We start from the raw sequence: 22,567 nt of genomic DNA on the forward strand, positions 1-22,567 counted from the left end.
AGCGAATTGGAACAGATGGGTAGTCTCTTGTATGGTTATACCATGCATGTTGGGAGATGCAGTCAGGTGATCAAGGGTTGCTGTTGGTGATGACTTGCGCAACTGTGTCAGAGGTCAGCAAAGGATCACTGCAGTCATGTGACAAGGGTGTTGTGATTTATCCCATTGGTCAGCAGTTCCTCCTGTTCACATGTCAAAAGATAAGTATGATGACCTGGTAACCCTCTGGCTATTTGTTTTCCTCTATCCCTCTCTCAATCCCTTTATCCTTCCTTTACATCATCTCTCTTATCTCACATGGTTGCTAGTAAAGGTCAGACAAATTCAGAACACTAACCAAATACAGCAACACAAAATTCCAACATACAAACTCTCTGTTCTACTATTGGTTCATAAACAATCCGCAAAGACAACACAATATTTATCAACACCTTTAATCAAACTATGCAATCACATCTTTGATATACACACACACACACAGTTGAAGTCAGAAGTTTACATACACTTAAGTTGGAGACATTAAAACTTGTTTTTCAACCATGCCATATTACTTGTTAACAAACTATAGCTTTGGCAAGTCAGTTAGGACATTACTTTGTGCATGACATAAGTAATTTTTCCAACAATTGTTTAAAGACCGATTATTTCACTTAATCACAATTCCAGTGGGTCAAGAAAGTTTACATACACTAAATTAACTGTGCCTTTAAACAGCTTGGAAAATTCCAGAAAATTATGTAATGGCTTTAGAAGCTTCTGATAATTGACTGGCTAATTGGCAATTTGAGTCAATTGAAGGTGTACCTGTGGATGTATTTCAAGGCCTACCTTCAAACTCAGTGCCGCTTTGCTTGACATCATTGGGAAAAAAAAAAAAAAAAAAATCAGCCAAGACCTCAGTAAAAAAATTGTGGACCTCTACAAGTTTGGTTCATCCTTGGGAGCAATTTCCAAACGCCTGAAGGTACCACGTTCATCTGTACAAACAATAGACGCAAGTACAAACACCATGGGACCACGCAGCCGTCACACCGCTCAGGAAGGAGACGCGTTCCGTCTCCTAGAGATGGTGAGTTGCAAAAAGTGCAAATCAATCCCAGAACAGCAAAGGACCTTGTGAAGATGCTGGAAGAAACAGGTACAAAAGTATCTATATCCACAGAAAAACGAGTCCTATATCGATATAACCTGAAAGGCTGCTCAGAGAGGAAGAAGCCAATGCTTCAAAACTGCCATAAAAAAGCCAGACTACGGTTTGCAACTGCACATGTGGACCAATATCGTACTTTTTGGAGAAATGTCCTCTGGCCTGATGAAACAAAAATAGAGCTGTTTGGCCATAATGACCATCGTTATGTTTGGAGGACAAAGGCTGGATTCTTGCAAGCCAAAGAACATCATCCCAACCGTGAAGCATGGGGGTGGCAGCATCATGTTGTGGGGGTGCTTTGCTGCAGGAGGGACTGGGGAACTTCACAAAATAGATGCCATCACGAGGGAGGATAATTGTGTGAATATATTGAAGCAACATCAAGACTTCAGTCAGGAAGTTGAAGCTTGGTCACGAATGGGTCTTCCAAATGGACAATCACCCCAAGCATACTTCCAAAGTTGTGGCAAAATGGCTTAAGGACAACAAAGTCAAGGTATTGGAGGGGCCATCAAAGCTAGAACACTTGTGGGTAGAACTGAAAAAGTGTGTGCGAACAAGGAGGCCTACACCAGCTGTGTCAGGAGGAATGGGCCACAATTCCCCCAACTTATCATGGGAAGCTTGTGCAAGGCTACCCGAAACGTTTGACCCAAGTGAAACAATTTAAAGGCAATGCTACCAAATACTAATTGAGTATATGTAAACGTGAAAGAAATAAAAGATGAAAAATCCCTGTACTATTTCTGACATTTCACATTCTTAAAATAAAGTGGTGATCCTAACTGATCGAAGACAGGGAATGTTTACTAGGATTAAATGTCAGGAATTTTGAAAAACTGAGTTAAAAATGTATTTGGCTAAGGTGTATGTAAACTTCACCTGTAGAAATAGATTTAAAAATAATTAAAATCAATGAATGTCAAGTTCCGTTACTGTATGTGTGGAAGACCATATACTGTAGTGTCAAATTAAAGGCAACATTAACATATTGAAGTGATACATTTTTTTTTTGGTTTCTCTTTCCTTGTACATTGACCAAGTATGAGTTGGGCCATGAGTTTTTCCTATCACCTGACCAAGAAAATGTGTCCTAGTTGTAGGCTACATCTAGGGCCCAGCGTTTTACCCTAGTTTTTGCCAACCTTGTCTAGCATGAGAACCATTTATAAAAAAAAATAAAGTTACCAGCTACTCATTTTTATCAAGCTTTCGAATATGAAACTTCTCATCTCCCCTGAAACTCTTCCTCTGGTCCTTAGTGTACAAGAGAAAGTAGTGCAGTGTTCTGTCAATATAGCTGGTAAAAGAATGGTTAACAAAACAACTAAGGGGTGGGGGTCCAAAAACAAATCCCCCCCCTCAAATCATGTTTTATTTTTCCTGTTTTGAATTTCTCACAATTAAATGGTTTTAGAAAAACATCAAAATTGGATGTTCTGAGTCCATGTCAATGCTTAAATCACATCAGAATAGCATTAATTTTTGGTCTGGAAGGAAACTAACAAATTGATTTGAGTGTAATTGCCCTTTAATTGTGCATCTGGCCCTTTAACCTCTGAGATCGGTGTCCTTATACCGGGACGGTTGTTGCGAACGTGCGCTAATCTGACTAGAATGAAAGTAAGTAACATCCAACTTTCAGCACAGCACTTGGTTTGATACATTATTTACCTTCAGAGGTGAATGTATTTACATTCAGTAATCTTGCTCTGGTTTGTCATCCTGAGGGTCCAAGAGATAAAATGTAGCATAGTTTTGTTTGATAAAATCAATTTCTATATTCAAATGTAGGAACTGGGTTCTAAAGCTTGAACCCCTGCGGTTTCTGTTTTTACACATAGAAAAGGAAATAACGATACCAGCAGACACTTGTCCCTGTATGGAATGAGTTCCACAACCCTGGTCGAAATGTTGACTTCTTCAAAATATCTCCTTTCCAGTTGACATCAACTTATTTTCCTTTCTTTTTAGGAAGCACCTCGGCACATTTGTCTAATTTGGAGAATCAAATGACCAAAATACTTAATTCAAAAACAAGTCCAGGTGGAATTGAGCTCTCCCGAAGTTCTCTGCTATATCCCACACAGTCGAAACCTCTTTCCTTAATCCTTTGCATGAATCCAAGGTCTAATACGTGATGCTCTTAAGAGACACGAGACAAGCAGAAGAACAGATTAGCCAGTTCCTGAGAGAGAATGAAATGTTAGAATATCATATCAAAGTGTTCCCCCATCTTGTAGATCCAGTTTGTTCTACATTCATCTGATCTTGGTTGGACAGAGGTAAAAATATATAGTATCTTTGACTGTCACTCTCTGAACTAGGGTTGGTCATTACTCCACGTAGTAGTTTTCCCCAACCACAGATCTAGGATCAGTTTACCATCACCTAATACACACATGAATGATTAGTGGGGGAAGGGATCTAGGGGCAACAAAGTCATCCTAGTCCTTTGTGTCCATCAGTGGAGGATGCGGTGGAGGTACCTCTCCGGGTCGCTCTCCACTCCTTTCTTCAGTAGAGCTCCTGATCTGGCTGGTCTCCCAGAGGCCCCTGCAGGCCCTTGGCCCTCAGTTAGGTCCTCTCTGACTCCTGTAGCGCCTCTGGGGCCCTTATGAGTCAGTGGCTGTGTATCTGGGCTGCTGTGTTTTGCTCTTGCCTCAGTCTTGCTGTCTGATGACTGCTCTTCGCTCTGCTGGCTACTCTCTGAACTCTTACCAATCCTGTAGAAACAAGCCACAAAGTTCAGGGAGTTATTGTGCTCTGTGAGGACTTGGAAAAAGTTGAATGTTATGAAGGATTCAAATCAGTCATTTTAATCTCTAGATTGTGTGAGACATTTTTATCTCTTGATTGTGATTGAATGGTGTGTGTGCGATTGTATGTGGAGAATGGGAAGGCATTGAGAGCATTCGGTGTGTGTGAGACAGTCACCCACCTCAGATGCTTGAACACCCATAACCAGCATGGTCCTAGTGTCTCTCCCCTCAACTTACCAGTGTGTGTAAATATTCATGATTATTATATATATCAAATTATTATTTTTGTAAATCATAACGGCATATTACATAATGCCAACCCACCTCAGATGATTAAATGCCCGGAGCCAGCGTGACCCCAGTGTGCCTCGCCCCTCCACCCTGAGTCCTCTCCGTCGGCCCCTCACCCTCAGTCCTATCAGGGCCTGGGCCAGCTCAGCCTCATCCCCGTGGCCCCACACCAGCTCAGCCCTCTGCTCTGCATCCTGGTCCCCAGCTGCCGTGAATAGCCTCTGCAGCTGACGTAGGTTCACCTTGGGGGGGGGGTTGGGCATTAACGGCCTTTATACAACCAGAAGATTGAATGATTCCTAATTGTTGTTCCTTACCCTAACCACCTCGCCCCATTAATCCAAACCCTTGACATTTGTTAATCACTATGCCTAACCTATACCTCTGAATCTGCTTCCTAAATAATACCAAACTCACTCCGCCAAAGATGTTCCCTGAGCCAGCCTTCCTACTCCTCCGCTCAGCGAGACGCCACAGTGTGGAGGGCCCTGCCACCGTGGAGGAGAGAGACGGAGAGGCTGCCTCCGCATCCATCCTCCCCAAGTGAGAGGCTGCAAGGGCGGTAGGCGATGCCGCGAGATGGGCCTTCCTGTGGAGGATAGGAAAGGTTAGGGATAAGTGCTAGAACTCACTTGTTGCAATTGTATGTCATGTCAGTCTGTTTCTATGGGCAACGTGACCTTACTCAGAGGAATGATTGTGCTAGTTACAGACTTGGGATGGTGTGACTTAAGCATGTCCTGGCCAAGGGAAACTCCAGGTTCTTATTTTTTCCTGGCCAGGTTATGGTTTAGGAAAAACTCCTGGCCTTGTGTGAGGGCACACTGTAGGATGCAAGGCAAGCTCCTGCCAGTCTACCGTTCCCTGATTATTTAATCCTGCTTGACGGAGCAGAGGGGAACTTAATCGGTCTTACTTGAAAGCCCATTACACTGCAGATGGTAATAATCAATCTAGCTATATAGTAATTCTGGTAAGAACCAGTCCACCTAGTAACTAAGTCTGCTTGGTCACATGAGGAACTGTAATGGTATTATTATTCCTCAAGGTTCTGTTTTAGGACCACTATTGTTTTCACTATATATTTTACCTCTTGGGGATGTTATTCGAAAACATAATGTAAACTTTCACTGCTATGCGGATGACACACAGCTGTACATTTCAATGAAACATGGTGAAGCCCCAAAATTGCCCTCGCTAGAAGCATGTGTTTCAGACATAAGGAAGTGGATGGCTGCAAACTTTCTACTATTAAACTCGGACAAAACAGAGATGCTTGTTCTAGGTCCCAAGAAACAAAGAGATCTTCTGTTGAATCTGACAATTAATCTTAATGGTTGTACAGTCGTCTCAAATAAAACTGTGAAGGACCTCGGCGTTACTCTGGACCCTGATCTCTCTTTTGAAGAACATATCAAGACCATTTCGAGGACAGCTTTTTTCCATCTACGTAACATTGCAAAAATCAGAAACTTTCTGTCCAAAAATGATGCAGAAAAATTAATCCATGCTTTTGTCACTTCTAGGTTAGACTACTGCAATGCTCTATTTTCCGGCTACCCGGATAAAGCACTAAATAAACTTCAGTTAGTGCTGAATACGGCTGCTAGAATCCTGACTAGAACCAAAAAATTTGATCATATTACTCCAGTGCTAGCCTCTCTACACTGGCTTCCTGTCAAAGCAAGGGCTGATTTCAAGGTTTTACTGCTAACCTACAAAGCATTACATGGGCTTGCTCCTACCTATCTCTCTGATTTGGTCCTGCCGTACATACCTACACGTACGCTACGGTCACAAGACTCCTAATTGTCCCTAGAATTTCTAAGCAAACAGCTGGAGGCAGGGCTTTCTCCTATAGAGCTCCATTTTTATGGAACATCTGCCTACCCATGTCAGAGACGCAAACTCGGTCTCAACCTTTAAGTCTTTACTGAAGACTCATCTCTTCAGTGGGTCATATGATTGAGTGTAGTCTGGCCCAGGAGTGGGAAGGTGAACGGAAAGGCTCTGGAGCAACGAACCGCCCTTGCTGTCTCTGCCTGGCCGATTCCCCTCTTTCCACTGGGATTCTCTGCCTCTACCCTGTTACGGGGGGCTGAGTCACTGGCTTACTGGGGCTCTCTCATGCCGTCCCTGGGGGTGCGTCACCTGGGTGGGTTGATTCACTGTTGTGGTCGGCCTGTCTGGGTTGGCGCCCCTTGGGTTGTGCCGTGGCGGAGATCTTTGTGGGCTATACTCGGCCTTGTCTCAGGATGGTAAGTTGGTGGTTGAAGATATCCCTCTAGTGGTGTGGGGGCTGTGCTTTGGCAAAGTGGGTGGGGTTATATCCTTCCTGTTTGGCCCTGTCCGGGGGTGTCCTCGGATGGGGCCACAGTGTCTCCTGACCCCTCCTGTCTCAGCCTCCAGTATTTATGCTGCATTAGTTTATGTGTCGGGGGGCTAGGGTCAGTTTGTTATATCTGGAGTACTTCTCCTGTCCTATTCGGTGTCCTGTGTGAATCTAAGTGTGCGTTCTCTAATTCTCTCCTTCTCTCTTTCTTTCCCTCTCTCGGAGGACCTGAGCCCTAGGACCATGCCCCAGGACTACCTGACATGATGACTCCTTGCTGTCCCCAGTCCACCTGGCCATGCTGCTGCTCCAGTTTCAACTGGCCTGGGCCCTAGGACCATGTCCCAGGACTACCTGACATGATGACTCCTTGCTGTCCCCAGTCCACCTGGCCATGCTGCTGCTCCAGTTTCAACTGTTCTGCCTTACTATTATTCAACCATGCTGGTCATTTATGAACATTTGAACATCTTGGCCACGTTCTGTTATAATCTCCACCCGGCACAGCCAGAAGAGGACTGGCCACCCCACATATGCTCTCTCTAATTCTCTCTTTCTTTCTCTCGCTCTCGGAGGACCTGAGCCCTAGGACCGTGCCCCAGGACTACCTGACATGATGACTCCTTGCTGTCCCCAGTCCACCTGACTGTGCTGCTGCTCCAGTTTCAACTGTTCTGCCTTATTATTATTCGACCATGCTGGTCATTTATGAACATTTGAACATCTTGGTCATGTTCTGTTATAATCTCTACCCGGCACAGCCAGAAGAGGACTGGCCACCCCACATAGCCTGGTTCCTCTCTAGGTTTCTTCCTAGGTTTTGGCCTTTCTAGGGAGTTTTTCCTAGCCACCGTGCTTCTACACCTGCATTGCTTGCTGTTTGGGGTTTTAGGCTGGGTTTCTGTACAGCACTTTGAGATATCAGCTGATGTACGAAGGGCTATATAAATAAATTTGATTTGATTTGATTTGATTTATTAGCGGAGTAGCTACCTGGCTGTGTCACTAGATCAACTGTACTGGAGGAAATAAGGGCTCTGCTCCAATAGTCACACTAGAATTCCACTTGGAATGCATGCACAATACATTTCCCAATTTTAAGTTCGCTCACTCAGAAAGCCACTAAAATATTATGCACCGAAGATGACTCACATCAATAATGTAATTGAAAGGCCTTTAACTTAAGTAATTGCATTTAAAAAAATGGAGATAAAGAATGTAGCAAATAGGCCATGCACATCATTCAACCCTATGTGCATCACAGCAGGTGGGTGGACGCTAGCCTCTTAAAACCCCAGAGTGAAATACTTACACTCTGGTCTCTAACATGTAGGCTCAGTATTCCTGAACAGTCCCATTACAAGTCAGAATGTTGAACAAACTCAATGTAAAGTTCAGACGATTGTGCCTCTTTGTTGGAGGTAATCTGTGACAAAACACGCACAGGGAAGCTTTATCAACCCGACCTTTAAACACATGACAAACACTTGCACAATATGGGCGAGCCTAACCGAACCAGGCAGAATGTTGTCCCACTCAATCAGCTGGCAAATTTCACAAACACTTCCAGTTGATTATGAGGGAACATGCTTCAGTCCACTACAATGTGTTAGGAGATTGAAAATAAGAGGGACTGAACCTACTTGCGCTGCAAACAGTCAGGTAAACACTTATCTCCACCTCCTACCATCAAAAAGGACAAACAACCTGTAGTTAGTGTAAATATAATTTTAGTCAACATTCTGGCTTGTATAGCCTTTTTTTAGGCAGATGTCTTTCAGATTGAATATCCATGGGGTAAACATTCAATGAACAAAAAAGAAAATACAAAAACAGAACTATACAAGAGTACATAAACCTAAGACTGTCGAGATAACTGACACATTTCAAATGTATGGGGTTAACGTTTGTTACAATTTCTACCCCATGGAACGGTCTGTTTAGGCAAAGCAGACACACGCACTTTTCGTTGGCATGCAGATGTGACATTCAAAGCCAATCCAGTGAGGCAATAAGAGCCGAAAATAACCATTTATATTTTGTTAGTTGGCGTCAAAAGAAACATATTTGGACTTATGTTCTGTAAAAAAAGTACAAGGTCAGAGCTACGGTGCATCCAAACAAATTAATTAGAATATTAGTACTCTACACAATATAGGTCAAGTCTCATGCATGAAAGCCGAATAAAAGACTAGCCTAAACACGTTCTTACCCGGCGGCCAAGATGATAGCGACTTTCGTTCTGATGCTTTTCCCAAGAGAAATTCCTCTAAATCCTTTTGTGCTATGCTACGGTTATTTCGTCAATATGGCTAACAAAATACCTTTGATTTATATGTTGCTCTGTCCACTCGTCGTTGATGTGGAGTAGTAGTTTAGGGTCTATATAACAATGAAAGCGGATATGGTAATTAATCCCACTTTATAGGGCCACTGGAATGTTTTCTCGAGCAATCAGAAGGTTTGTGTGCGGGTCGAGGTGTGAAGCCCCGCCCCTTGGCCGCGTAGTTAATCCATTGACGTCAATGTTCCTGGCATGAGACTGTGCGTGAAACACTGAGGTATCGGAGACGATTCATGATTATAGGAGCGACAAAAAGTCTCTCCGACTGTGTGTGTGTGCGTTCGTGCGTGTATACAACATCTCCATGTGCACACTAACTTCACAAGTCACAGGGGGTTGCAAGAGTTGAATCTACTCATGACATGAAGGTATAACTGCATCATGGGACTTGACAATCATGCTAACAATAAAGGCTAGGTTTACACAGGCAGCGCAATTCTGATATGTTTTCCACTAATTCGTCTTTTGACCAATCACATCATTTCTTTTCACATCAGATCTTTTTCAGAGCTGATCTTATTGGTTACAAGACCCACGTGAACCCATCACTAGGTTGCCATTATTCATTAGACATAAATCTTTTTCCTATGTATTTTATTTTCATAACAATTGCAGAAGAAATGTCCCAAAGTAGCCATACAACAAATTATCATGCTCATCTCTCATTTATTTGGACCTAGTAGCCTAGTAAATAGATAGGCTATATGTATTTAAAGTAAAAAAAAAAAATCATAGGCAGTGCGGTTTATAATACAGGTATTCAGTCGAATTTAACAATATTTTACATTGAAGTAGGCTTTAGCAAGCTACTGTAAGTATTGCAATTGCTTTTTTCCCCCATCTGCCTTAGACAATTATTTCAGAATTATTATTTAGATTGGTGGAAAAGTTTATGCAAAATATTGTTGAATTCACTGCTGACAGGTCCACAGTTTACCATTGTTTTTTCTTTCAGAAACTGATAGTCCTTTTCCAGATAAATAATAAATTACTGCTAAAGATTAAAACATCCTGCCAACCAAGGTTATTATTGTTTATTTCTATTCGTTTTTAGATTTTTAATTGAAATTGAGTTAAGTTTCAGTTCATTTTCAGACTTGATTTAGTAGTTTCCTTTTAGTTTCAGGTTGATAAAAACGTAGCCTTTCCATGGGGGGCTTGGAGTCATTTGTGTTGTTGGCCTGTAATTCTTTTTTTGCGGATGTCACTTCTTGTCACTGGGGGGCAGTAATACATAAGGTGACTTGGAGAGACATAACATCTATGTATCAGTGGAGCCTCAGAGGAGGAAGGGGAGAATTATTCTCCTCAGTGAATTTCACAAAAAAATAGAATATTGTAACATTAAAAAAGTTATCCTTTGTAGGTAAAACTATACTAAATATATTAATGTCACCAAATAATTGATTAAATCACACTGTTTTGCAATGAAGGTAGCCTCAACAGCACTCTGTAGGGTAACGCCATGGTGTAGCCTGAGGACAGCTAGTTTCCATCCTCATATGGGTATATTGACTTCAATACAAAAACTAGGAGGATCATGGTTCTCGCCCCCTTCCATATACTTCCCTAGTAATTATGACAACTTCCAGAAGACATCCTCCAACCTATCAGAGCTCTTGCAGCATGTTATGCACCCAATCAAAGGATCAGAGAATTAATCTAGTACTGAAAGCATAAGCTACAGCTAGATAACACTGTAGTGCATAAAATGTGGTGAGTAGTTGACTCAAAGAGAGAGAAAGCCAATAGTTTAACAATTTTGAACAAATTAATTTCTTTACAAATGAAGGAGACGAGAGAGAGAGAGAGAGAGAGAGAGAGCTAGCTATATTTCGTTGTATTTCTTTCACTTTCACTTAGCTAGTGAATGCAGCTAGTTCAGCTTACTCACACACCTGGTTCAAACAGAGAGGGATGCTACTGTATGTTAGCTAGCTGGCTATGCCTATCCAACACTGGAACTCTTCCAAGTCAAGGTAAGCTTTTGGTTTTATGCATTTATTGCCACCGGGGTCCATCGGTGTAACTGCTAAACTGTAGAGGGTTTACTAACCCAAACCATTCGAGCTTCTACTTTTAAAAATCCACCTTTCCAGAAACAAGTCTCTCACCGTTGCCGCTTAGACCACTCTCTGCCCCCAGCTGTGCCCTGGACACCATATGTGAACTGATTGCCCCCCATCTATCTTCAGAGCTAGTGTTGCTAGGTGACCTAAACTGGGACATGCTTAACACCCCGGTCATCCTGCAATCTAAGCTTGAGGCCCTCAATCTCTCACAAATGATCAATGAACCCACCAGGTACAACCCCAAATCTGTAAACACGGGCACCCTCATAGATATCATCCTCACCAACTTGCCCTCCAAATATAGCGATCACTGCCTCATTGCCTGCATCCGTAACGTGTCTGCAGTCAAACGACCACCCCGCAAGCAGGCCTTCCTAATCGACCTGGCCCGGGTATCCTGGAAGGATATTGACCTCATCCCGTCAGTAGAGGATGCATGGTTGTTCCTTAAAAGTGCCTTCCTCACGTCTTAAATAAGCATGCCCCTTTCAAAAAATGTAGAACCAGGAACAGATAAAGCCCTTGGATATCTCCAGACCTGACTGCCCTTGACCAGCACAAAAACATCCTGTGGCGTTCTGCATTAGCATCGAATAGCCCCCGTGATATGCAACTTTTCAGGGAAGTTAGGAACCAATATACACAGGCAGTTAGGAAAGCTAAAGCTAGCTTTTTAAAGCAGAAATTTGCATCCTGTAGCACAAACTCAAAAAAGTTCTGGGACACTGTAAAGTCCATGGAGAATAAGAGCACCTCCTCCCAGCTGCCCACTGCACTGAGGCTAGGAAACACTGTCACCACCGATAAATCCACTATAATTGAGAATTTCAAAAACCATTTTTCTACGGCTGGCCATGCTTTACACCTGGCTACACCTACCCCGGTCAACAGCCATGCATTCCCCACAGCAACTTACCCAAGCCTCCCCCATTTCTCCTTCACCCAAATTCAGACAGCTGATGTTCTTAAAGAGCTGCAAAACCTGGACCCCTATAAATCAGCAGGGCTAGACAATCTGGACCCTCTCTTTAAAAAAAATATCTGCCGAAATTGTTGCAACCCTATTACTAGCCTATTCAACCTCTCTTTCGTATCGTCAGAGATTCCCAAAGATTGGAAAGCTGCCGCGGTCATCCCCCTCTTCAAAGGAGGAGACACTCTCGACCCAAATTGCTACAGACCTATATCTATCCTTTCTAAGGTCTTCGAAAGCCAAGTCAACGAACAGATTACCGACCATTTCGAATCCCACCGTACCTTCTCCGCTATGCAATCTGGTTTCTGAGCTGGTCATGGGTGTACCTCAGCCACGCTCAAGGTCCTAAACGATATAACCGCCATCGATAAGAGACATTACTGTGCAGCCGTATTCATCGACCTGGCCAAGGCTTCCGACTCTGTCAATCACCCAATTCTTATTTTTAGACTCAACAGCCTTGGTTTCTCAAATGATTGCCTCACCTGGTTCACCAACTACTTCTCTGATAGAGTTCAGTGTGTCAAATCGGAGGGCCTGTTTTCCGGACCTCTGGCAGTCTCTATGGGGGTGCCACAGGGTTCAATTCCCGGGCCGACTCTCTTCTCTGTATACATCAATGATGTCGCTCTCGCTGCTGGTGATTCTCTGATCCACCTCTACCAAGACGACACCATGCTGTATACTTCTGGCCCTTCTTTGGACACTGTGTTAACTAACCTCCAGACGAGCTTCAATGCCATTTACAACTCTCCTTCCGTGGCCTCCAACTGCTCTAAAACTAAGTGCATGCTCTTCAACCGATCACTGCCCGCACCTGCCCGCCCGTCCAGCATCACTACTCTGGACGGTTCTGACTTAGAATATGTGGACAACTACAAATACCTAGGTGTCTGGCTAGACTGTAAACTCTCCTTCCAGACTCACATGAAGCATCTCCAATCCAAAATTAAATCTAGAATCGGCTTCCTATTTCGCAACAAAGCATCCTTCACTCATGCTTTCGGATGGGACGTTAAACGGGTGTCCTGACTCTCTGAGGTCATTAAAGATCCCATGGCACTTATCGTAAGAGTAAGGGTGTTAACCCCGGTGTCCTGGCTAAATTCCCAATCTGGCCCTCAAACCATCACGGTCACGTAATAATCCCCAGTTTACAATTGGCTCATTAATCCCCCTCCTCTCCCCTCTACCTATTCCGCAGGTCGTTGCTGCAAATGATAATGTCTTCTCAGTCAACTTTTTTTTTGCCTGGTCACAGACAGCTGATGTGTTGTGCACTGAAGTCCACAAGCAAAGGGAAAGCATCATGCAATAGCCTAAACCCATCAATGTTACATTGAGCTGGGTGAATGGAATATGAATGACAGTCATCCAATATGCTATAATAGGGTTTAAGACCATGGTCATTAAAAAAATAATCGTCCTCCCTCTTCTTAAACTGCACCAATCGCCACTGATCTGTATATGTGTTATGATGGCATCTGTGAGAGCATGAGCATCACCATTGAGGCCTTCCCCATCTTGAAATAGTAATTTTCTTCTTCACAAGTAAACATTTGTGACACGGCTGTCACAACTCCAACCGGGTCTTCGGGTAATGCCAACCGGGTCATCAGGAGAGATCAGCTAATGAAACTGGAAGTCCCGCCCAGTTGACTAAATCAAAATGGCGAAAGTCCTTAATGGCACTGCCCATGTTAACACAGTCCATGTTAAAACAGGCTTTTGGCCACTAGAGGACTCCATACAACTCCATGGCCAGGACATAGGTTTGATTAGGTTTCAATTATAAATCAATCCTAATGTGTCTTGGATTTAAAGGATATGTGCCTAAACTGGTGCAAGAAATATGGTGGAAGGAAACTCTCTTTCCATGTTTAAACCAATCCAATGTTTTTTAAAACTTTAGTAGTAGATGTAAGAAGAATAAAGTACTTTTACCTTTATCTGACAGAAAGAGAGAGGAAAAAACAACTCATTAAGTCATGGCACATTTGACATGTTATGTTTATGTAATATTTAACATTATTACTGACTAACCCCTTTAAATAGTGTTAATAACAACAGCTGCATAAAAACAAACTGTTTCAGAGAGGTGGTCGTTGGGTTTCTCAAGCCTGATGATAATTGTCCACAGACAGAGAATATTCTCTCCACAAACACTTGGGATGCAGGGGAGGAAACTAGATTCAGTGCCACAGGGCACGCACAGCTTTGGATAAACATCCATCCTTGCCTTCCAGAACTGGAGAGGTGACTCTGTAAACATGCACCCCCTTTACCTCTTCCAGGTATTTCCGCAGCTTACACAGGGGCACTTAATGCCCAGCCAGGTCGACCCCCGGCTGGACAGTGACCTCAGAAACAATCTTCGTTTCGAGGAGGCTATATTTCTGAAGCACTGTATGTAGTCGAGATGCTTGCTGGGTTCACCGTACTGACATCTTCCTGGGGTCCATAAGGGAAGCTACTGCAGGGGTTGGATCGAAGTTGGCTGCCAGAGGATTCAGTACGCATGCGAAGAACAGTAAGTTCAGGAAGACCTGTGCCAACTGTTTTGCAACAACAGTGTCTGCAAGTGTGCCTCAAGGTTGAGAGGGCACAGCACCACATCAGACAGCTAGCTACTGGCTATGAGTTTGAAGTTGGTCAGTGTGGAAGGCGAATGGCTCCAGCAACTTCACCAGACATTCTAGCTTGGACCAGTCACGCTCTGTGATCACACTCAAATTTCTTCCCTATTAGCTCGTGATAGCTAGTTATGGTGATGCACAAGTTAGGCCTATTTGAAACATCAGCGTCTATTGGCAGATTCAGCTCAAAAACCCCATTCGAAAAAAAGCTTGAAATCCCCATTTAATTTTTGCTCAAAGCTTAGAAGAAAACCATTACAACTGAACATAATTTATCATGGTTTTTATTTGATTTTAGTTCGGTTTGGAGTCAAAGCTAAAAGTTTCATATATGAATTTTTTACTGAATTGTTTTTCCAATTTTTGTTTTTCTTTTTAGTTTCTGTTTTCATTTACTATAATAACCTTACTGCCAACACAGTAAATAGACTGGTAGCGTATGTAAAATATTTGACAGTATGGGTAGGCTACAGTATTGCTGTGCGATAGGAGCCCAACATCATTGCCTATACCAAGGCAGGATGGAGAAACCCAATAATCTATTGATAAACTCAAAATGTGTCTTTTGCATCTCGCGGCCTAATGCCAATAGTTACAAATTATACAGCAAATAAAGGGCATTATTGTCACCATAAAAGGTGAATGGAGGACATTTTCCACTTGTATTGCTTGTTCCTGTGAGCACAATTTTATTTATAACGTGAAACATGTGTATGTATGGCCTGAGGCATCATGCCCATAGCACGTCCCCCCTGAGATTTCACCTATTAAAACGTTTTATTATTTAATCAAATTGATTTTTTTCCTCTCTGTAATACCACAAGCCACTTAGCAATTTTATAAAATTGTCTTTAGCTAGCCCAGATAGGTTCCCAATCTCTCAACCTTACAACTAGCTACCAAGAAGCCATTTCAGGCTATCAATCAAGTTAGAGTAGCTAGCTTGTCTAACTATCTTAGCTGGCATGCCTGCTGACAAGTTTGGTAGACTTTAGAAAAGCAAGCAATTACTAAATGTACTGAATAAGACATTCCTTATAATCTTTTACCCAGATTTTAACAAATGCAGAAAAGCATATTCAATGTTTCTTTAAGAACATAACCACCCGTCAGGAGGATACAGACAGCTCAAGATGTACTTTGCATTCGGAAAGTATTCAGACTCCTTCCCCTTTTCCACAGCTTTTTACGTTACAGCCGTATTCTAAAATTGATTAAATGTATTTCTTCTTTCCTCATCAATCACACACACGATTTTTCAACAAGATCTCACGGTTTGACCAATTTATCTTCAAATTTCGAAGGTGTCAAATTTCAAATGTCAAATTTCAAAGTGTTTTTGCAACCTGAGTTGCTCCGCTGCTATTGCTGGAGCCTCGCGGTTGGTTAAGTTTAGGCATTCATTCTGAATGTTTATATTACGAGTTAAAGTTTGGGATAGGGTTAAAACAACAACAAAAAAGGGTTCTCCCAAGTGGCGCAGTGGTGTCACTACAGACCCGGGTTCGATCCTGGGCTGTATCACAACCTGCTGTGAAAGGGAGTCCTATAGGGCGGCGCACAATTAGCCCAGCATCGTCTGGATTACGGGAGGGTTTTTAGCCTATTCTGATGAGAGGTTACAGGGCTAATAGTACTATGGAAGGCTCCTGATCAGTTCTTCCTAACAGATTAATAGCTGACTTACAGTGGCTTGCAAAAGTATTCACCCCCTTAGCATTTTTCCTATTTTGTTGCCTGGAATTCAAATAGATTTTGGGGGGGTTTGCATCATTTGATTTACACAACATGCTTACCACTTTGAAGATGCAAAATATTTTTTATTGTGAGAAACAAAGGAATAAGACAAAAAAAACTGAAAACTTGAGCGTGCATAACTATTCAACCCCCCAAAGTCAATACTTTGTCGAGGTACCTTTTGCAGCAATTATAGCTGCAAGTCTCTTGGGGTATGTCTCTATAAGCTTGGCACATCTAGCCACTGGGATTTTTGCCCATTTTTCAAGGCAAAACTGCTCCAGCTCCTTCAAGTTGGATGGGTTCTAGGAATCCTTAAGGCATACCAGAGATTCTCAATTGGATTGAGGTCTGGGCTTTGACTAGGCCATTCCAAGACATTTAAATGAGTCCCCTTAAACCACTCAAGTGTTGCTTTAGTAGTATGCTTAGGGTCATTGTCCTGCTGGAAGGTGAACCTCTGTCCCAGTCTCAAATCTCTGGAAGACTGAAACAGGTTTCCCTCAAGAACTTCCCTGTATTTTTGCGCCATCCATCATTCCTTCAATTCTGACCAGTTTCCCAGTCCCAGCCGATGAAAAACATTCCCACAGCACGATGCTGCCACCACCATGCTTCACTGTGAGGATGGTATTCTCGGGTGATGAGAGGTGTTGGGTTTGTGCCAGACATAGAATTTTCTTCGATGGCCAAAAAGCCATCGAGGAAATTTTAGTCTCATCTGACCAGAATACCTTCTTCCATATGTTTGGGGAGTCTCCCACATGCCTTTTGGCGAACACCAGATGTTTACTTATTTTTTCTTTAAGCAATAGCTTTTTTTCTGGCCACTCTTCCATAAAGCCCAGCTCTGTGGAGTGTGCGGCTTAAAGTGGTCCTATAGACAGATACTCTCAACTGTGGAGCTTTACAGCTCCTTCAGGGTTATCTTTTGTCTCTTTGTTGCCTCTCTGATTATTAATTCCCTCCTTGCCTGGTCTATGAGTTTTGGTGTGCGGCCCTCTCTTGGCAGGTTTGTTGTTGTGCCATATTCTTTCCATTTTTTAATAATGGATATAAGTGCTGCTCCGTGAGATGTTCAAAGTTTCATATATTTTTTTATAACCCAACCCTGATTTGTACTTTGTCCCTGACCTGTTTGGAGAGCTCCTTGGTCTTCATGGTTCCACTTGCTTGGTGGTGCCCCTTGCTTAGGGGTGTTGCAGACTCTGGGGCCTTTCGGAACTGGTGTATATATACTGAGATCATGTGACACTTAGATTGCATGAAGGTGGACTTTATTTAACTTACTATGTGACTTCTGGAGTTTATTTTTTTATTTTATTTCACCTTTTTTTTAACCAGGTTGGCCAGTTTAGAACAAGTTCTCATTTACAACTGCGACCTGACCAAGATAGAGCAAAGCAGTGCAACACAAACAACACAGAGTTACACATGGGATAAACAAATGCACAGTACATAACACAATAGAAAAGTCTATACACAGTGTGTGCAAATGTAGAAAGATTAGGGAGGTAAGGCAATAAATAGGCCATAGTGGCGAAATAATTGCAATTTAGCAATTAAACACTGGAGTGATAGATGTGCATGAGGTGTATGTGGAAGGAGAGATACTGGGGTGCAAAGGAGCAAAAAATAAAAAATAAACAATATGTGGATGAGGTAGTTGGGTGGGCTATTTACAGATGGGCTATGTACAGGTGCAATGATCGGTAAGCTGCTCTGACAGCCGATGCTTAGTCAGGGAGACGTAAGTCTCCAGCTTCAGTGATTTTTGCAATTCGTTCCAGTCATTGGCAGCAGAGAACTGGAAAGAACTGGAAGGAAAGGCGGCCAAAGGGGGAGTTGGCTTTGTGGTTGACCAGTGAAATATGCCTACTGGAGCGTGTGCTACGGGTGGGTGCTGCTATGGTGACCAGTGAGCTGAGATAAGGCGGGGCTTTACCTAGCAAAAACTTATAGATGACCTGGAGCCAGTGGGTTTGGTGAAGAATATGAAGCGGGCCAGCCAACGACAGCATACAGGTCGCAATGGTGGGTAGTATATGGGGCTTTGGTGACAAAATGGATGGCACTGTGATAGACTACATCCAATTTTCTGAGTAGAGTGTTGGAGGCTATTTTGTAAATGACATCGCTGAAGTCAAGGTTCTGCAGGAAAGTCGGTTTTACGAGGGTATGTTAGGCAGCATGAGTGAAGGAGATTTTGTTGCGAAATAGGAAGCTGATTCTAGATTTAATTTAGGATTGGTTATTGGTTTCACCAGATCTTATTTAGGGTCTTTATAGCAAAGGGGGTGAATACATATTCACGCAACACTTTTCACTTTTTAAATTTTTAGATTACATTTTTTTTTCATTTCACTTCTCCAATTTGTACTATTTTGTGTATGTCCATTACATGAAATTCTAATAAAAATACATTTAAATTACAGGTTGTAATGCAACAAGGGGGGTGAATACTTTTGCAAGGCACTATAACTCAACTCTATGGTGAATGACGTTTATTATGAACTCCACCAACGGAGTCGAGCTGTGAAGAGGCTTCATTTCACCCAAGGTCAATCATTTTTATTAGTAAACGCTTACCTTGTACCAACATTTGTGTATATGTTTACGTGCCCGTGTGGGCCAAACAAAAATAAAATAAGAATATCTGAACATAAAACAGCAGACCGCACTGGCAATATTGAATATGCAATGGCAAAACACGGCCCATCGTCCTCCTTGCGCTTTGTGGGCCTGGAATAGGTCACACCTATTAGAGGTGGTAACCACCCTAAAATTATCTCACAATGAGATGTGTTTTGGATTGATAGATTTGAGAGGTGTTTTGGATTGATAGATTTAATATATCATGCATCCTTCTACATCTGCATTGCTTGCTGTTTGGGGTTTTAGGCTGGGTTTCTGTATAGCACTTTGTGACATCAGCTGATGTAAAAAAGGGCTTTATAAATACATTTGATTGATTGATTGATCCTTGAGGTCTAAATGATAATTTCTCAATCAGACCTTTTTTGTTGATTATATGGCTGCGCTGTATTTTGAATGCTTATGTATATGTATATTTTATTACATTCAATCACGGTATTTCTATCCAGATGTATAACGGTTCTGTAACGACAGACGCTGGGAGACGAGAAGCAACCACAGGGTGTGGATTTAATAATAAATAGACATGAAACAAAACAAGAACAGCATCTGGACAGGAGAAACATAACAACATCAATGCTGACTCGGGAATGAAACTGAGGAAGTGACAGATAAAGGGGAGGTAAATTACTGTATTGCAAAATGTACAATGATGGAGTCCAGGTGAGTCCCATATTTAAGCACAGGTGCGCGTAACGATGGTGGCAGGTGTGCGTAATGATAAGTGAACTGGTGACCTCGAGCACCTGAGAGGGGGAGTGGGAGCAGACTTGACAAGATGTCTATTTTTTTATACACCAACGTGTGCAAAGCTGTCATCAAGGTGAAGGGTGGCTACTTTGAAGAATGTAAGAATCACCTGGACACCAATGACGTGATGGAGTCCAGGTGAGTACCATAATTAAGCGCAGGTGCGCATAATGATGAGTGAACTTGTGACATCAAGCACCGGAGAGGGGGAGCAGGAGCAGACATGACAAGATGTCTATTTTTATACCCAAACGTGTACAAAGCTGTCATCAAGACAAAGAGTGGCTACTTTGAAGAATCTAAAATCTAAAATATATTTGGATTTGTATAACACTTTTTTGGTTACTACATGATTCCATATGTGTTATTTCAGAGTTTTGATGTCTTTACTATAATTATACAATGTAGAAAATAGTAAAAATAAAGAAAAACCCTTTAATGAGTAGGTGTGTCCTTTTGACTGGTACTGTATGTAATGTAAATGTGTTGTAATTTACGATGTATGATATTATTCCAGTTTAAATAATAAATATGGACTAATTAGATTTTTTAAAGTAAAAAAAGTGACAAAATAAGAAATGATTGTCTCATGAAAGAGACAAATAAACAGAGTAAGCACTCCCCCCCAGTAGGAGGAGGAGGAGCAGCCTTGGAATTCCAGTCCGTCCCCTGTCTCCTTCCCCCAACCCCTGGGTGAGAGGGGAGTGCTGCAGCCCTCCAAAGGAAACGGAAGATAAGAAACTCACAAAATCCTCATTTTAAAACCCCGGGGCTGTGAAGAAGAAAATACAACTCTTTGACAAACTTTACACTTTATAACCACCTATTTAGCACTCCACCCTCCCTTTTTATTTGTCATTTTCTTGTTGCTGTTTTTATTTTTATTTTGTGGCAGATTTTAAAGGACCCAGTGCTCAGTTAAAGGACCCAGTGTTCGCTGGATTAGAGATGCCCCCCCAGCCGGAGGTGAACAAACATTTCTGGGACTTCCTAAAGAGTTTTCTCGGCATTATCCGAATCCTCCAAATCATTTTCGGAGCAGGACTATGGGTCACAATCGCAGCCAACAAATACGAAGGCTCCATCCACTTCGTCCTGTTCGTGGCCGTGCTCTTCTGGCTCCTCACCCTCACCGCGTTTTTTATCACTCTCCTGGACAAACAGGACCTTGTCCCCGTCTTGGGAGGGGACCGGTGGTTGCTTAGCAACCTGGTTCATGACATCGCTGCTGCGGTGCTGTATCTACCAGCGATCGGCGTAATGATCTACAAGACAGGGCGGTACGAGTACTGCAACCTGGAGCAATATAAACACCACTGCCTGTATAAAGTCTATCTGGCTGCTGCCGTGTTCGCATGTCTGGCCGCTGTTGTGTATCTTGTCTCGTCGGTGTATGTTGGCTGTAGGAAGTGCCGGGGAGAGCAGACGGTGGTTTGAGAGAGGGGTGGACAGAGGGGGACAAAGGTGGAAGGGATATGTTGGAGGACTGGGGGAGGGAGGCAAGAGCTCTCCCTGGATAGGGGAGTGGAGAGGGGTTATTTTCTGTCCCACAAAGCAGTGTCCTCTTGTCTTGGCGCAAACCCCCTATAGGTTTGTCCATATTTTGTTCCGTAATTTAATGTCAGCATAATTTCAGTAGTTTATCAACGTAGGCTACAGTACAATACTTTTTTGGTACAGTGTTTGTGCGTTGACTGACAACAACATTCCGAAACCATGAGCAGTCTACCGGACCTTTTACCAATGCCTTTGAAAAGCATACCTCTTATGCTTTGCAGCGTACTACAAGCTGTAACAGCAGGGACATGATATGACATGCCTTTGATATGAAGATAACTACACCATATTTGTTGCCAATGTTTTTTTGTATCCTTTTAGCCAGAAATAACACGTCTATATCAAAAACAAAAACAATTATGTTCCTAATTATTCCTGAAGTGTCCTTCATGTTAAAACCAAATGTTGATGAATTAAAACTAATGTCACTGAACACCAGATACAAGGTTCTCTTATTTGGTAATAACACCTTCTGCATGTAGGGACAGATATAATTTACAGAAGTATTGCTACCACTATTATTATCATTATTTTGCAGTAATAGGTCTACACCAGTTTGTTTCATTAATAACTATTTCCAGAGTTATTTCAAATCTGAAAAGTATACATCTGCAGACTCTGTGTGTTTGCACCTGTTTGTGAATTATTATGGTGTTGGTGGCTTTCCAAAATGAGAAGCTAGTTTGGGGCTGGGAGCCCTCAGCTACTTCCTGTCTGAGACAAACATGCTTAACCAATCAGCAGGGGTCTCTGGGATGCCACATGAAAGACATGGAAGAGCGTGTGCTTTTACGCTGTAATCTCTGTGACTGGAACTATGTTTGTCTGGGTACGTATTTATGTGATTATTGTTATATCTGTGTGTGTCTGTGTGTCTGTGTGACTATGTGTGTGTGTGAGAGAGAGAGATGACACTGACTGGGAAGGGGAAGTTCTTACAATTATTAATGGTAGGGGGTTGAGGGTGTGTGTGTGGAGAGAGGGGGTGAGAAGTGTTGATAAGTGGTCTAGAAGTGGTCTGCAGGGAGAGTAGATGAGTAGTGGTCTATTCCAGGCAAACCCACATTTCCTGCTAACTTAGAAAGCAAAAAGAAAAGCATGCGTGGCATGACAACGACAACAGAGTTGGACTAAGCAGAAATAAATCCAGCCACAGAGTGTATGACACAGGCTAAACCTAGCAATGTGAAAATGAAGGAAGAGATGTGAAAATGTTGGGACAGGACCCATGTTCTGTGCTGAGCCCTGAGTAGACTGGAGGACACAAAACACAAGATGGAATGGTGAGGCTAATGTTGAACAGAT

The 22,567-nt window shown here is 42.5% G+C and overlaps 2 protein-coding genes across 5 annotated transcripts; one reads left to right on the plus strand and one right to left on the minus strand.

Moving 5' to 3' along the window:
- Positions 1 to 418: 418 nt before the first annotated feature.
- LOC115113066 (arginine vasopressin-induced protein 1) lies at positions 419 to 8,967 on the minus strand. Of its 4 annotated transcripts, XM_029640284.2 has the most exons (6): positions 8,748 to 8,967; positions 8,179 to 8,218; positions 7,848 to 7,961; positions 4,621 to 4,792; positions 4,237 to 4,445; positions 419 to 3,876 (listed from the first exon to the last, which is right to left on the minus strand). In XM_029640284.2, exons 3-6 carry the CDS (start codon positions 7,862 to 7,864, stop codon positions 3,615 to 3,617), a joined length of 660 nt encoding a protein of 219 aa, XP_029496144.2. In that variant the 5' UTR covers positions 7,865 to 7,961; positions 8,179 to 8,218; positions 8,748 to 8,967; the 3' UTR covers positions 419 to 3,614. The 4 variants fall into 4 exon arrangements, with proteins under 4 accessions (XP_029496144.2, XP_029496147.2, XP_029496148.2 ...); XM_029640287.2 differs by lacking the exon at positions 7,848 to 7,961 and having other exon boundaries at positions 8,748 to 8,964; XM_029640288.2 differs by lacking the exons at positions 7,848 to 7,961; positions 8,179 to 8,218 and having other exon boundaries at positions 8,860 to 8,966.
- Positions 8,968 to 20,392: 11,425 nt separating this feature from the next.
- marveld1 (MARVEL domain containing 1) lies at positions 20,393 to 21,695 on the plus strand. The gene has a single exon (XM_029639698.2). The coding sequence runs from the start codon at positions 20,654 to 20,656 to the stop codon at positions 21,140 to 21,142; it is 489 nt and encodes a 162-aa protein (XP_029495558.1). The 5' UTR covers positions 20,393 to 20,653; the 3' UTR covers positions 21,143 to 21,695.
- Positions 21,696 to 22,567: the final 872 nt, after the last annotated feature.

This window comes from Oncorhynchus nerka, linkage group LG28, assembly GCF_034236695.1.
Source record: "Oncorhynchus nerka isolate Pitt River linkage group LG28, Oner_Uvic_2.0, whole genome shotgun sequence".
Lineage (NCBI taxonomy): Eukaryota > Metazoa > Chordata > Actinopteri > Salmoniformes > Salmonidae > Oncorhynchus > Oncorhynchus nerka.

What these genes read in the sequence shown, in the direction of transcription:
- LOC115113066 (XM_029640284.2), bottom strand. An exon ending in CAGGGAACATCTTTGGCGGA is followed by an intron (nt 4,446 to 4,620) that starts GTGAGTTTGGTA and finishes CCCCCCCCCAAG; the next exon opens with GTGAACCTACGTCAGCTGCA. An exon ending in CGGGCATTTAATCATCTGAG is followed by an intron (nt 3,877 to 4,236) that starts GTGGGTTGGCAT and finishes TTGTTTCTACAG; the next exon opens with GATTGGTAAGAGTTCAGAGA.
- marveld1 (XM_029639698.2), top strand. Translation starts at nt 20,654, where the DNA reads ATGCCCCCCCAGCCGGAGGTGAACAAACATTTCTGGGACTTCCTAAAG.